Source organism: Chiloscyllium plagiosum, unplaced genomic scaffold, assembly GCF_037043375.1.
Source record: "Chiloscyllium plagiosum isolate Xiang-an unplaced genomic scaffold, Cpla_swu_hap1 HiC_scaffold_11, whole genome shotgun sequence".
In the NCBI taxonomy this organism is placed as follows: Eukaryota; Metazoa; Chordata; class Chondrichthyes; order Orectolobiformes; family Hemiscylliidae; genus Chiloscyllium; species Chiloscyllium plagiosum.
Genome location: NW_028270149.1, coordinates 79,751,464 through 79,767,185, shown reverse-complemented (window position 1 = coordinate 79,767,185; position 15,722 = coordinate 79,751,464). Strand labels below are relative to the sequence as shown.

The 15,722-nt window shown below is 40.8% G+C and overlaps 1 protein-coding gene across 5 annotated transcripts in view; it reads right to left on the bottom strand.

Moving 5' to 3' along the window:
• Positions 1-15,722, bottom strand: part of LOC122557084 (sodium- and chloride-dependent neutral and basic amino acid transporter B(0+)-like) — a 91,605-nt gene that overhangs the window by 30,001 nt on the left and 45,882 nt on the right. For all 5 annotated transcript variants that reach the window (XR_015758691.1, XM_087992215.1, XM_043704379.2 and 2 more), the window contains exon 5: positions 10,013-10,151. Coding sequence is in view for 4 of the 5 variants with exons in the window: in XM_087992215.1 (XP_087848341.1) it covers positions 10,013-10,151 (139 nt within the window). In the remaining variant the exon portion in view is untranslated. The remainder of the gene's footprint in view (positions 1-10,012; positions 10,152-15,722) is intronic.

Sequence of the window (15,722 nt, the reverse complement as noted above, 5' to 3'; positions counted from 1 at the left end):
CCTCCAACCCCGGCAACAGCCTTGTAAATCTTTTCTGAACCATTTCAAGTTCCACAACATCCTTCTGATAGAAAGGAGGCGAAAACTGCACATAGTATTCCAAAGGTGGCCTAACCAATGTCCTGTACAGCCGCAACATGACCTCCCAACTCCTATACTCAATGCCCTGATCAATGAAAAAAAGCATGCCAAATGCCTTCCTCACTATCCTATCTACCTGTGACTCTACTTTTTAAATTAGCAATGAACCTGCACTCCAAGATTTCTTTCTTCAGCAACACTCCCTAGGACCTTATCATTAAGGTCTGAGTCATTAAGGTATAAAGTCCTGCTTTGATATGCTTTTCCAAAAGGCAGCACCTCATATTTATCTAAATTAAACTCCACCTGCCACTCCTCAGCCCATTGGCATATCTTTGGAACAGACCTCCTGACACAAATGAAGGGACACTACCAACGCATCACAAGGGTCTTTCAAGGTTTTGTTTACACTGTGAGCATTGATGACATTCCTGGGGTTCTAATTTGATTTGAAGATATTCATAACAATGATTCATTGACTTCTGACCATGAACAGGGAGAGGGACACAGGAACATGGAGAGACTATTTAACTTTTTGAGCCTGTCCTGCCATTGAATCAGGTTGTGGCTGATCAGAGACCTGACCTCCACCATGTCACCTTTGCCCTCACTCTTTCATCAAACAGATACTCGCTTGGGTTGAATAAGGATACCCAGCAACTCATGTAGACGCATGCTGAATGTAAAACATATCAATCCTAGCAATGCAGATGACCTTGTCATTTACACAATGTTTCTTTCACTCCTTGGAGAATAATTGCAACTGACTTACTTGTAGAATCAGAGTCATAGAATGGTAGAGCACGAAAACAGACTGTTCAGTTCAACTCATCCATATTGACCAGATATCCTATATAATCTAGTCCCTTTGGCAGCATTTGGCCCATATCCCTGTAAACTCTTCCTATTCATACACCCCTCCAGATGCCTTTTAAATGTTGTCACTGTACCAGCTTCTACCACTTCCTCTGACAGCTCGTTCCAGAATTGCATCATCCTCTGTGTGAAAAAGTGGCCCCTTCGGACCCTTTCAAATATTTCTCCTCTCACCTTAAACCTATGTCCTCGAGTTTTGGACTCGCCCAGTCCATGGAAAAGACCTTGGCTATTCATCCTATCCATGTCCCTCATGATTTTATAAACTTCTATAGAGTCACCCCTCAGCCGCCAACACTCCAGGGAAAATAGCCGCAGCTTATTCAGCCTCTCCCTAATACTCAAACCCTGGCAACATCTTTGAAAATGTTCAGAAAAGATTTACAAGTTACACAACATATTTCCTATAGCAGAGAAACTAGAATTGAACCAAAAGTAACCAAACCAATGTCCTGTGCAGCCGCAACATGGTGTCCCAACCTCTATACTCATTGCACTGACCAATAAAGGCAAGCTTACCAAACGCCTTCTTCATTATTGTATCTATCTGCAACTCCACTTTCAAGGAACAATGAATTACAGTGCACAGGGAAGATTACACCCTCATGACTGATAGCTCCTCCAAATTTCTTATTGTTTAATGAATTGGTAACACAGTGAGTGCAATCATCACTGAAATAACGCCTGCGATTTTCAGTTTGTTTGACATAGCTGTGGGAAGTTGGGTAGAGTAGTTGTGGATTGGAAAACAGGAAGTTAGAATTAGAAATTGTAGAATTGTAAAATGGGGAAAGCATTGCTTGGTCCCTTTAAAAGATGGTGTTTTTTTCTGTGCTTACAGATTTAAAAGACAAGTGCACAGAGATCCCAGACTGAAGTATTTCTATCGAAATGTGGTACAGTTAGCAGGTCAAGCAGCAGTTTTCACAAAAATAACAGGTTTTTGAATTAGCCAATCAGTTTGAACCAGGCACTTAGAGACCAAAACCTATTAAATTTAAATCTGATGGTTTTGACAACGTACGACCAATCCTATTGTAAGGAATATTGATATGTCATCACAGGTATAAAAGGGGGCAGTTGGACAAAAAACCCCTCCATCCAACAGAGCTAACAGCCCTCAGCTCTAAAGATTGGCTCTAACAGTCATCTATGTACTAGAGAAAGCACCATCTAAATAATAACAGTACCAAAGACAGAATAAGGTATTTCTGATGGAAGAATCGATAGGAGAGGCACATAACATTCTGGAAGATATGTAATCTGGCTGTAATTTTGAGACTAATTTTTTTTTTTGTTATATGAAGGACTTGTATTTATTGGAACAGCATAACATACAATCTTGCTTTATTTGGTAATAGCAATCAGAAGGGATTTATTCAGTTTGTTAATAGTTTAGTTAATTTGTTCATTGTTAGAGTTAGATAAATAGAATTGTTACTTGTTGATTTTAAAGTGACTGTTAGGGATTTATTTTATTTAACCACTAGAAGTTGCTGAAGAGTAGGATCAACCTCTGCCTTATAACAATATTAAACTGGGTACTATCTCACAATGGATTACAATTCTTTGCCTGACCATTCTCAGATGTTTGTGCTGAAAGAGGAGTGACTCACATTACACTGTCATCCGACTATCCATGCTGAAACCATCTTGCATTACAAATGGTACACAATGCAAAATCCATGTCCATCGAATTTGAATATCAAAACAAGCTGTCGCATTGCACTGACACATTTTTGTGTAACACCGATGGAGAAGGACATCCATCCATTGCATAACTTGTGTTTGAAAGGTAATTGTGAACAATCTTGCCTAACAACCAGCTATCCAGTTATTTAGAGACTCAAGATGTTTTTCAATATCAAAAGGAGAATGAAAGAGATCCATGACCAGCAAGCAGATCGAGGACTACCACAATTACAAGCCCAAACAGAGAGTGTGAGTCAGAAATCTAGTCATGGATACCTGGTTACTGGCAAAGAAGGATGATGATTGTCCAATGATACTAAGTGACAGCATTTTTTGCAAGAAAATCAAATTGTCAGCTGAGAGCAATTATACCTCAGCTGATGGGTATACAATCACCAGATTAGGCGGAGTTGTCAAACCTCCAAGAAGTTTCAATTATTAACATTTTAAAACTGTTTCTGTATATTTTTATAATGGATAACAAGTACCAATATAAAGCAGTACTGTATATCGGTTTGAGATTTCTTTTTCTTTGGAGAAAGGGTAACATCAATGTGTGACATACCATTAAGGGACATGGTCATTGAAAACTTCAGTACTACATCACCCTCGTCTCATCTTTATGTTATAGGAGCGAACATATTGTGATAGTTGCAGATCACCAGTATATCATGCTGTATCAAGGCAAGGCAAGAAATAGAGAATAACCAAGGAATTAATAATAATAAGGAAATTAAGGTAATTAATATCAGCAGTGAAAAAGTACTGGAGAAACCGAAGTGACAGAAAGCCAATAAATCCCCAGGACCCAACAGAGTACATCCTAGTCTGAAAAGAAGTATCTACAGAAATAATGGACCAATGAGTGAATATTTTTCAGAATCTGCTATAGTTTAGAATGGTATCAGTGAACTGCAAATTAGCAAATGTACCATGGCTTTTCAAGAAAGATGGGAAAGAGAAAATGGTGACTGGCCAACCAGGCAGCTGACATCAATTGATGGCAAAATGTTTTAACGTATTATCAAGGAAAACGTAACAGTGCTTTACAAACTAATAATATGATCAGAAAATGTCAGCATGACTTTACGAAATGAAAATCGTATCCAATGAATTTATTCGTCTTTCGAGGATGTAAAGAGTAGAATAGATAGTGAAGAATCACTCAGTATGGTTCTCTTGGATTTTCAACGGTACTCAGTTATGCCACAGAAAAGGTTGGTGTACAAGTGAAGTGCTCATGGAGATCAGAGTGGCACGTTACCATGGATGGAGAACAGACAGCATAACTTTAAATGGTAGAGGTAACGTGACTAATTTAATTGATAATTTTAATGAAATAATGGATAATGTTGGTGAAGGAAATCCAATATACATTGTCCATATCGATTTTAGAAATGTATTTGACACAAAAAAGCTCATTAACAAAACTGAAGCTCATGGAATAGGAGGACCAATGTCCAATTGGGCTTAAAAAATGGTTTAAATGCAGAAAACAGCAAATTATGGCAATTGGTTATTTATCAAAGTGAAGAAAATATACAGTGGTGTTCCCAAAGGGTCAGTGCTAGATCCACTATTTTACTTGCTTTCTGTCGAAATAGTTTGACCTTGTTATACAGAGTGGAATTTCAAATTTTGCTCAGGAAACCAGACTTTAAGGATTGGTGAGCAGTGACAATAGAAGAAATTCCCTGCAACTTCACATAGAAGAGTTCTAAATGCACAGATTTCATTTGCGACTTCACGCTGAACGGCCCAAAAATCCCTGGAGAATTCAATCATGGGAGTGACTAGTAATGGAAAAGAAACTATGCTTACTCCTGTTAGGCTGATTAGTGCAGAAATGTGGAAGAGAAACAGCCTGTGATTGCAGGAGCAGTAAGCAGTAAGCAGTAGAAAAGTGAATGGGGGCATGCCAGTGTCAGCACCACACTGGTGGCATTGTGAGACGTTTGGGAGAGATGTTCGTGTGGGGACAGAGACTGCCAGAGGAGAGCGGTAGTGAGAAGAGCTTAATGGTAACAAGGCTGCCATAACGAGATGGTGTTGTGGGGAAAAGAATATGTAGTTGCTGGTGTTAGAGGCTACTAGGGGGAGAATGGTTGCTGGGAGAGAAAGGCTAAAATGCAAAGGCTACGAGGAAAAGAAGGTGAGGAAGAGAAGAGGCTGTGAAGGAAAGAGAACAGCTTTAAGTCTTGTCAACTGAATTTACTGGTGGTCAGGAAAACTCTGAGACAATGAATTACTTGCAAATGAATATGAAGTCTTCAGTTTAAGATGAGGTGAGAGTGACAGACCTTGACATCAAGGTCGCATTTGACAGAGTATGGCATCAAGGAGCCCTGTCAAAACTGGAATCAATGGGTTTCTGGGGGCAAACACTCCATTGGTTCAAGTCATACCTGGCACAAAGGAAGATACTTGTGGTTGTGGAGGGTCAGTCATCTCAGCTCCAGGACATCTCTGCAGGAGTACCTCAGGGTAGTGTCCAAGGCCCAACTATCTTCAGCTGCTTCATCAAAGACCTTCCCTCTGTCATAAGGTCAGAAGTGCGGGTGTTCGTCGATGATGACAGAGTGTTCAGCACCATTCGCAACTCTTCAGATTCTGAAGCAGTCTGTGCTCAAATGCAACAAGATCTGGACAATATGCAGGCTTGGGCCAACAAGTGGCAAGTAACATTCATGCCACACAAATGCCAGACAATGACCATCACCAGTAAGAAACACTCTAACCACCGCCCTTGACATTCAACTGTATTACCATCAATGAATGCCCCACTGTCAAAATCCTTGGGGTTACCATTGACCAGAAACTCAACTAGACTCATGACATAAACACCAGTGGCTACAAAAGTAGGTCAGAAACGAAGGATACTGCAGCAAGTAACTCACTTCCTGAGATCCCAAAGTCTACCCACCATCTACAACGCACAAGTCAGGAGTGTGGAGTAATACTCTCCACTTGCCTAAATGGGGGCAGCTCCAACAACGTTCAAGCTTGACACCATCCAGTACAAAGCAACCCACTTGATTGGCACCACATCTACAAACATTCAATCCCTTCAACCCCAGCGCTCAGTAGCAGCAGTGTGTACTATCTACAAGATGCACTGCAGAAATTCACCTAAGATCCTTAGACAGCACCTTCCAAACCCATGATCGTTTCCATCTAGAAGGACTACCGCAGCAGGTGTTTGGAAACACTACTATCTGCAAGTTCCCCTCCAAGCCACTCACCACTCTGACTCGGAAATATACCCACTGTTCCCAAAATCCTGGAATTCTCTCCCTACCGGCATTGTGGGTCAACCCAAAGCAAGTGGACTGCAATGATTCACGAAGGTAGGTCACCACCACCTTCTCATGGGCAAACAGGAATGGGCTATCAATGCTGGCCAGCTAGTGACACCCAAGTCCCACAAATGAATAAAAAAAATTAAGACTGTGTAAATTCAAAAGCTACAGCACGGGGATGCGATTCTACTGCACACCATACCATTTGGACAATTTAATACTGAATAGATTTCTTTTATAAGAATGAACTTCATTTTGGTTCTATCATTTCTCAAAACATTTTGCATGCCATGAATACATGAGTTGCAAGGACTGCGTTGCAAATAAACATGCAATGTTTTCTCATGAACTAAGATCCCAAATAATAATTAACAGTGCTTGTCATGACTTGAAGATCTCACAAAGTATTAGTCAGTGAAGAAAGTTGAAGGCGAAGGAGTATAATCTGCAATTAGAGCCAAGACATTCAGGAGTGAAGTTAGGAAACATTTCTAGAAGAAGGCTGGAAGCAGTTTAGGGCTCTCATACCCAACTAACAATTGATGCTTGAATAAAATTAGTGCTAGATAAATTGTTAAATTTAAATCTGAGATTGAGTCTAAGATATAGTAAAAAGGATAGCTACTGCCCAGTTAAAATCCTCCAACTTGAAGCATATCCAATGAAAAGATATTAGCTGTGACATCACCAGTGTGGACAGTGTGTTTGGGGTAATGGTTTTCTGAGTTGCAGTGCTGGTCAGTTATTTTGGGAAAAAAACCTTTTGTCTCTAACTTCTGCCTATTGCCTTCTGCCAATTTAAACACTGCTGTGCCAGTTATACGATTGGGTGTAGTGTCTCCATACTAATGGATGGGTGACAATTATTGAGGATTTGAAGAAGTCTTCAAATTCTGCTTCTGAGTGAGGTCAAAAATATTAGTAAATGACATCACCCTAAGAAAGGTGTGAGGATGAATGAAAACTAAAAAGCAGCCCCCAAAAATCAAAATGTAGCTCTCAAGAAAATCTGAAAAAGATCCCTCAAAAGGAAAAATATCTGATCTCTATGAGAAGAGTTGGCTGGACAAATGGGCAGGAATTGTTAAATAGGATTTCATCCAAAGACAGGGCAGCACGGTGGCTCAGTGGTTAGCAATACTGCCTCACAGTGCCAGGGACCTGGGTTTGATTCCAGCCACGGGCGACTGTCTGTGTGGACTTTGCACATTCTCCGTGTCTGCATGGGTTTCCTCTGTGTGATCCGGTTTCCTCCCGTAGCAGCCCAAAGATGTGCAGGTTAGGTGAATTGGCCGTGCTAAATTGCCCATGGTGGTCAGGTGCATTAGTCAGGGAGAATGTAGAGTAATAGGGGAATGGATCTGAGTGGGTTACTCTTTGGAGGGTCGGTGTGAACTTGTTGGGCCAAATGGACTGTTTCCACACTGTATGGATTCTATGTAAGGTGATGCATTTGGGCAGAAATGATGAGTGGAGGCACCAAAGATTTAATGACACAGCTATAAAGAGTATATATGATTGAAAGTTGTTGGTGCTTCTTCTGTGCATTGATTGTTGAAGCCAGAAAGACATTTGAATGTGAATGTGGAGGATTGATTAGCATTCAAAGCGCTGATTCTTCATCAAGTGATGAACTACCTGAAGAAGAAGTGGCACTTCGAAAGGTAGCGCTTCCAAATAAACCTGTTGGACTATAACCTGACATTGTGTGATTTTTAACTAAGTCAGACTATAACCTCAGTGGACATAAAGAGGTGCTTCTCAGCCAATGAGAACAAGTCAATGGGAGGACTCTGTGACACTCCAGCAGCCTGGTCCGTAACAAAAACAGACCAGTAAAAGAAATGTGTCAGTGCAGCTTTGTTTCCTGAGGACCATGCAGCCTGGGAGGTATTCATATTACTCATCAGATCATAGGCCGGTATTCCTGATATCTGTCAGGGCACTCCTGGGCCACCATACCACCCTCACTTCCAGCTATCTCCTAAAATAAACATTCATATCCTTTCATCTCTTCACCTCCTAAGAAAGTACCTTTTAATAAAGTTAGGTTGTGGAGGACATGCAAACAATTATGATGTCAGACACTCTGTTTAGAGTCTACAGCATTGTACTTGGCTGGTCTGGGCATCTTCCTCAGTAGCCCTATTGTGATAGTATTGTACCATTAAGAGAGATGTATTCTATGCTGTTTCTCTTGTAGAGAGGTGTTGCCACAGTGGTGATAGCCTGTCTGTTGCAGGCAAAGTTTTCTATAAATTGGATAAAAGAATTATGAGTGGGCGGAGTCAGGATTCACAGACTCAGGAAGGTTTTTAGTTTTGCTTTCAGTGTGTGAGAAGGTTTTTCCTGCTGCTGAGCTAAAAGTTTGAGCTCTCTACTCCTACAGGCTTAGACAAGACATTTCCTTCTAGAAATAAAAAAAGGGCAGACTGTTTATTTCATTTTTTTGTTCTGCTGGACTGGAGAGAGGCAGCACATGAGAACTGTAACTGTTTTGCTAAATTGCCTTGCCCAGTGTGTGCTTATGTGACGCTTCCTATATTAGAACAGTTGATAATTAATAGTTAAATAATACATTATCTTGTTAAGTAGTTCAATAGTGTTAAAGCTATGCCAATTCTTTTTAAACATATTTTAATTGTGTCATACGAATAAGGAATGTATTGATTAAAGTCTTACAGTAGATGAATCAAATCAAATCTGAAACTCAGTACCTCACACTTGCCTTTAAATAAGTATAAAAGTTAGAGTCCAGGTTATCTGCTGACTGTATGCTTTGGTGATGGCAGAGGTATTCTGGTCTGGTCCATACCACTATGGTCTGCTTTAGAATGACCCTTGCAGAAGTACTCATAGTGCTGCACAGCAACTCAATATTGAGCTGGACTCATTTCTACCAGGTCTGTTGATGTCCCACAACTCTGGGTTGGAAATCAGTTGGTGTCTGAACTGGTCTCCTGATGGAGACACACGTCTTTGCTACCTCTGGCTGATAGGTATTAAAATGTGTTAAGGATTAGTGAAATCAGTACATAGTTACTGTTATGTAATAAACACATTGTATTATGTAAGGAAAGTGCTGAGACTTACTCGTGATCCATTGTACTCATAACTTGCTGGTCAGATAGCTAAGCCAGCACTGGAAGGGGGAGAAATTCTGACATTATTCCTCTCACCCGATCAAGTTCACCTGCCTACATTCTTTTCACCCGCTCTGAGAACAGAAAATCCCACTCATTGTTTTGTTTGATTGGAGAATCTAGAACATTGGGAGTCCAGCCTCAGGATAAAAAGTCAATTCTTAGTGCTAGGCAGATGAGAAATTGATCAGATTATGATGAACGCTAGGCTCGAGTGGAGTCTATCTGTTCTTTCTGCCCTTGTAATATATTTTGGTTTTGCTTCTGGTATTCAGATTAAAAAAGGCCCTATAAAAATGCGGGTAGTTATTGTTGACATCTTGTAAAACTATATTCCAGTGTCCAATGGTTGAGTTAAAAAAAAAGACTGAATTTGGTATTGTTTTAACTATATTTTCTCATTCTACTAATTTTTGTTAAAACAGTCAATGCTGATGTAATTTCTCTTGTGGGCTGATTTGGTTTGAAGGAGTTCCTGATGGTGCTTCATTGACAGCCTTACATTGCACTGTTAAAACTACCTGGGTTAGTCAGTGTCTCCCAGTGAATTCAGCTCCTTCATATTATTAAACATCATGTCACTCCCAATTTCCCTAACTCATTTATCAGGACTATGGGTTAAAGACAATACTACATTCAATTGATCATACAGAGAAAGGGAGATCAGTCTCAGAAACTCAAACAAACAAGAAATTAAATGTTTCATCGATAAGTTTACACAATTTAAATACTGCTAAAGAAAAGTTGCAGCGCTAGAAACCAGGGAAATTCAAAATAAAGAAGGATCCCTGTTAGTATACAAGAGGAGAATAATGTAACATCATGATTGAAATCAAACAGCTTCTCTCTCATTTTCTCACTAACCATCTCAAGAGGAGCTGTGCAGGTTATAAGTGTAGCTCTCTGCAACAATATACTTACTCCCAGTATTGCTCACTCGGACCCTGGTGAGGAATGGAGATTTCGGATCCATTTAGACAAGTTTTGTTGTTTGCCTGCAGCCATGTTGTATTAACAATTGTAAAATATCCATCATTCAGAGTGAGATTGCAGAGTGGGTCTGGAAAATGCAGAACATGTTTGCAAGGGATAATGTATTTAATATTCTAAGGTATACATATTATTAGGAGGGTAGTCATTTACAGCTAATCTTAGCTGTGGAGGTCAATAGGCCCTTTAGATGGCAGTTAACAGATAACGACATTTGCCAGAAGAAAAGTTTACTATAAATGAGTCTGCCAGTGGAGATATTGTCAACAACCCAATTGCTTCCCTGTTGACTTTCAGTGATATCATCTTTTTATTTAGAGTTCTTTGTTCAAATTCTTATATTGCAATTTCTCGTGATATAATCAGGGTCATTGTTTCACTCTGTCTGAATCAGTCCAATCCCTTTGCATGGGCAAGGTTACAGATGGGCCAGAAGACAGAGGTACAGTCTGCACACTCTGCTTACACAGCAACTCAGCTCAGGGGATCACTTTGTTTGCTATGGTCGATTTCACGATTCTGAACTGCTTATCACCTGCTAATTTTGCATTCAGGTATTCAGCATGACTTCAATAAATGTTAATTATCACAGTAGATTTCAGGATAAGCAAGAATATGGACAAGTGTATACTACAGGGCTTTAACATATTTCCGACGAAGGCTCACTGTTGAAGAACTTAAACTCATTGTGAAAAACATCTACACAGAATGGGAGATTTGTTCACACACATGATCTGTGTGCATAAACCTCATTGACCACCACATCATCCCATAAACAGCAACTACGGTTTTGCCATTTTCTTCTGTTTCTTCTCCCTATTTGGTAAACCTAGTTTCTTCTCCTACTTTGTTTCTTGAGATAGAACTTGAAGTGCTGGGCAACGAGAGCAGATGGACAGATTCGGAAGTGGGAGGTCTCAAAAAATTCAAAAGCAGCAAAGGAAAGACAGGGAGGTTGTTGTTGAAAGAAGGAGCCATGATTTACTAAAGATGTTGAAGAGGAAGAAAAAGGCTGATGTGAGGATGAGGCATGAAGGCTCAGATAAGGGGCTTGAGAGTTATAAGTTAGCCAGAAAAGATCTAAGGAGAGGGCTAAGAAGAGCCAGCTCGGGACATGAGACGTTGCTGGCAGATGGGATTAAGGAAAACCCTAAGGCCTTCCATAGGTAAATCAGGAAAAAGGATTGACTAGAGTAAGATTAGGGCCAAAGATCATAGTGGAAAGTTGTGTGTGGAATCTATAGACATAGGGGAAGCGCTTAATGAATTTTTTTGTCAGTATTTGCATGGAAAAGGGCAAAGTTAGTTAGAAAATGGAGATACAGGCTACAAGATTTGATGGGATTGAGGTTGACAAAGAGGAGGTTTTAGCAATTTTGGAAGATCTGAAAATAGTTAAGACTCCTGGGCTGATGGGATTTATCCTTGGATTCTCTGGGAAGCCAGGGAGGAGATTGTAGAGCCTTTGGCTTCGATCTTTATGTCATCACCGTTGACAAGAGTAGTGCCAGAAGACTGAAGGATAGCAAATTTTGTTCCCTTGCTTAAGGAGGGGAGTCGGGAAAATCCTGATAATTACAGGCCAGTGAGCCTTACTTCGGCTGTGGGTAACGTGTTGGAAAAGGTTATAAGAGATAGGATTTATAATCATCTGGAAAGGAATAATTTGATTAGGGATAGTCAACACGGTTTTGTGAAGGGTAGGGCGAGAAGGTGACAAAGCAGATGGATGATGGTAAAGCGGTCGATGTGGTGTATATGGACTTCAGTAAGACATTTGATAAGGTTCCACACAGTAGGCTACTGCACAAACTTCGGAGTTTTGGGATTGAAGGTGATTTAGTGGTTTGGATCAGATATTGGCTAGCTGAAAGAAGACAGAGGGTGGTGGTTGATGAGAAATATTCTGGAGCTGAGTTTCCAGTGGTGTGCTGCAAGGATCTGTTTTGGGGCCACTGCTGTTTGTCATTTTAATAAATGATCTGGATGTGGGTGGAGAAGGATGGGTTAATAAATTTGTTGATGACACTAAGGTAGGCAGAGTTGTGGATAGTGCCAAACGATGTTGTGGATTACAGAGAAACATAGGTAATGCGGATAGGTGTGAGGTAGTTCACTTCGGAAGAAATAGCAGGAATGCAGAGTACTGGGCTCATGGTAAAATTCTTGGCAGTGTGGATGAATAGAGAGATCTCAATGTCCAGGTGCATAAATCCCTGAAAGTTGCCACCCAGGTTGATAGGGTTGTTAAGGCGGCATATGGTGTGTTGGTGTTTATTGGTAGGGGGATTGAGTTTCGGAGCCATGAGATCATGCTTCAGCTATACAAGACACTGGTAAGGCCGCACTTGGAGTATTGCACGCAGTTCTGGTCACCACATTATAGGACGGATGTGGAAGCTTTGGGAAGGGTTCAGAGGAGATTTACTAGGATATTGCCTGGCATGGAAGGGAGGTGTTACGAAGAAAGGCTGAGGCAACGGAGGTTGTTTTCTTTGGAGAGAAGAAGGTTGAGATGTGACTTAATCGAGACGTATAAGATAATCAGAGGATTAGATAGGGTGGACAGTGAGACCCTTTTTCCTCAGATGGAGAAGCCTAACATAAGGGGACATGGCTTTAAATTTAGGGGTCATAGATGTAGGACAGATATTAGGGGAAGTTTCTTCACTCAGAGTGTAGTAGAGACATGGAACAGCCTGCAACAGTAGTAGACTCGCCGACGTTAAGGGCATTTAAATAGGCATTAGGCATACATATGAATAATAATGGAACAGTGTAGGTTAGATGAGCATCAGATTACACAGGTCGGCGCAACATCTGGGGCTGAAGGGCCTGTAATGCGCTATGTTCTATAAAGAAGCACTTAGGATAAATTAGATCAATTGAGTACAAATCAAATCTAATAACAAATATTTTATTAATACCATTAGTTCAGAAAAGATTTACCAATCTTTTTCCTAGGGTGGGAGAGTTCAAATCTAGGGGCCATTTTTTAAGGTGAGAGGAGAAAGATTTAAAAAGGATATAAGAGGCAACCACAGAGAGTGATTTGTATGTGGAATGAACTGCCAGACGTAACAGTGCACATAGGTCCAGTTACAACATTTAGAAGACATTTGGGTAAGTACATGAAGAGGAAAGATTTGGAGGGATCTAGACCAAACATTGGCAAGCGGAACTAGTTTTGTTTGGGAAAACAGTTGGCATGGACTCTTGGATCTGTTTTCATGCTGTATGACTATGACTAAAACTCATAATTATAGCAAGAACAAAATTCTGGGATAATGACAATAGAGAAAAATAATCTAACCTCAGGAAATCAAGAACTAAAATCAGTTTGGGTGGATCTAAGAAAAATCAAGAGGTAGAAAATTCTAGTGGAAGTTATGACACTGTCCTCAACAACAGCTGCAGTGAATATCAGGAAACTTGTGCTCCATGTAATTAGGGTAATCATTTATCATTGGCAAATTTATTTCTTCACAGACTGGGCAAACATTAATAGCAGTAACAGTGTGGAGGTTAAGTAGAGGAAAAGTGTGCAAGATAGTTTTCTAGATCAGTATGTTAGGAATAAGAGGCCATTTTGGATCAAGTACTGTGTAATGAGAGAAGGGCTACTTAACATCCTTGAAGAAGATGAATCTCCAGGGAAGACTGACTAATACGAAATAGTTTAACATTGAGTGTGAAAGCATTTTAGTGATGATCAAAATTTGGGCCCTGTATCTAAATAGCAGACAGATGAACTAGGGCAGACTTGGAAACTCCAAGTTAAGGCCATAGAGATGTACAGCATGGAAACAGACCCTTCGGTCCAACCCGTCCATGCCGACCAGATATCCCAACCCAATCTAGTCCCACCTGCCAGCACCCGGCCCATATCCCTCCAAACCCTTCCTATTCACATACCCATCCAAATACCTTTTAAATGCTGCAATTGTACCAGCCTCCATCACATCCTCTGGCAGCTCATTCCATACACGTACCACACTCTGCATGAAAAAGTTGCCCCTTAGGTCTCTTTTATATCTTTCCCCTCTCACCCTAAACCTATGTCCTCTAGTTCTGGACTCCCCCACCCCAGGGAAAATACTTTGTCTATTTATCCTATCCATGCCCCTTATAATTTTGTAAACCTCTATAAGGTCACCCCTCAGCCTCCAATGCTCCAGGGAAAACAGCCCAGGCTTGTTCAGCATCTCCTTGTAGCTCAGATCCTCCAACCCTGGCAGCATCCTGGAAAGGGTTCAGAAAAGATTTACAAGTTTCACAACATCTTTCCGATAGGAAGGAGACCAGAGTTGCATGCAATATTCCAACAGTGGCCTAACCAATGTCCTGTACAGCCACAACATGACCTTTCAACTCCTGTACTCAATACTCTGACCAATAAAGGAAAGCATATCAAACACCTTCTTCACTATCCTATCTACCTGTGACTCCACTTTCAAGGAGCTCTGAACCTGCACTCCAAGGTCTCTTTGTTCAGCAACACTCCCTAGGACCTTTACCATTAAGTGTATAAGTCCTGCTAAGATTTGCTTTCCCAAAATGCAGCACCTCGCATTTATCGGAATTAAACTCCATCTGTTACTTCTCAGCCCGTTGGTCCATCTGGTCCAGATCCTGTTGTATTCTAAGGTAACCTTCTTCGCTGTCCACTACACCTCCAATTTTGGGGTCATCTGCAAACTTACTAACTGTACCTCTTATGCTCACATCCAAATCATTTATGTAAATGACAAAAAGTAGAGGACCCAGAACCGATCCTTGTGGAACTCCACTGGTCACAGGCCTCCAGTCTGAAAAACCCCCCACCACCACATTCTGTCTTCTACCTTTGAGCCAGTTCTGTATCCAAATGGCTAGTTCTCCCTGTATTCTATGAGATCTAACCTTGCTAATCAGTCTCCCATGAGGAACCTTGTCAAACGCCTTACTGAAGTCCATATAGATCACATCTACTGCTCTGCCCTCATCAATCTTCTTTGTTACTTCTTGAAAAAACTCAATCAAGTTTGTGAGATATGATTTCCCATGCACAAAGTCATGCTGACTATCCCGAATCAGTCCTTGCCTTTCCAAATACATGTACATCCTGTCCCTCAGGATTCCCTCCAACAACTTGCCCATCACTGAGGTCAGACTCAGTGGTCTATAGTTCCCTGGCTTGTCTTTACCGCCCTTCTTAAACAGTGGCACTACGTTTGCCAACCTCCAGTCTTCCGGCACCTCACCTGTGACTATCAATGTTACAAATATCTCAGCAAGAGTCCCAGCAATCACTTCTCTAGCTTCCCATAGAGTTCTCGGGTACACCTGATCAGGTCCTGGGGATTTATCCACCTTTAACCATTTCAAGACATCCAGCACTTCCTCCTCTGTAATCTGGACATTTTGCAAGATGTCACCATCTATTTCCCTACAGTCTATACCTTCCATATCCTTTTCCACAGTAACTACTGATGCAAAATATTCATTTAGTATCTCCCCCATTTTCTGTGGCTCCACACGAAGGTCGTTTTGCTGATTTTTGGTGGTAGACAAGTAGTGGCCAGAATTTTAAAGATAATCTGCAATGAATATAAAATAATGCATAATCTGCATTGAATATAAATTGCTTTAAGGAACAAAC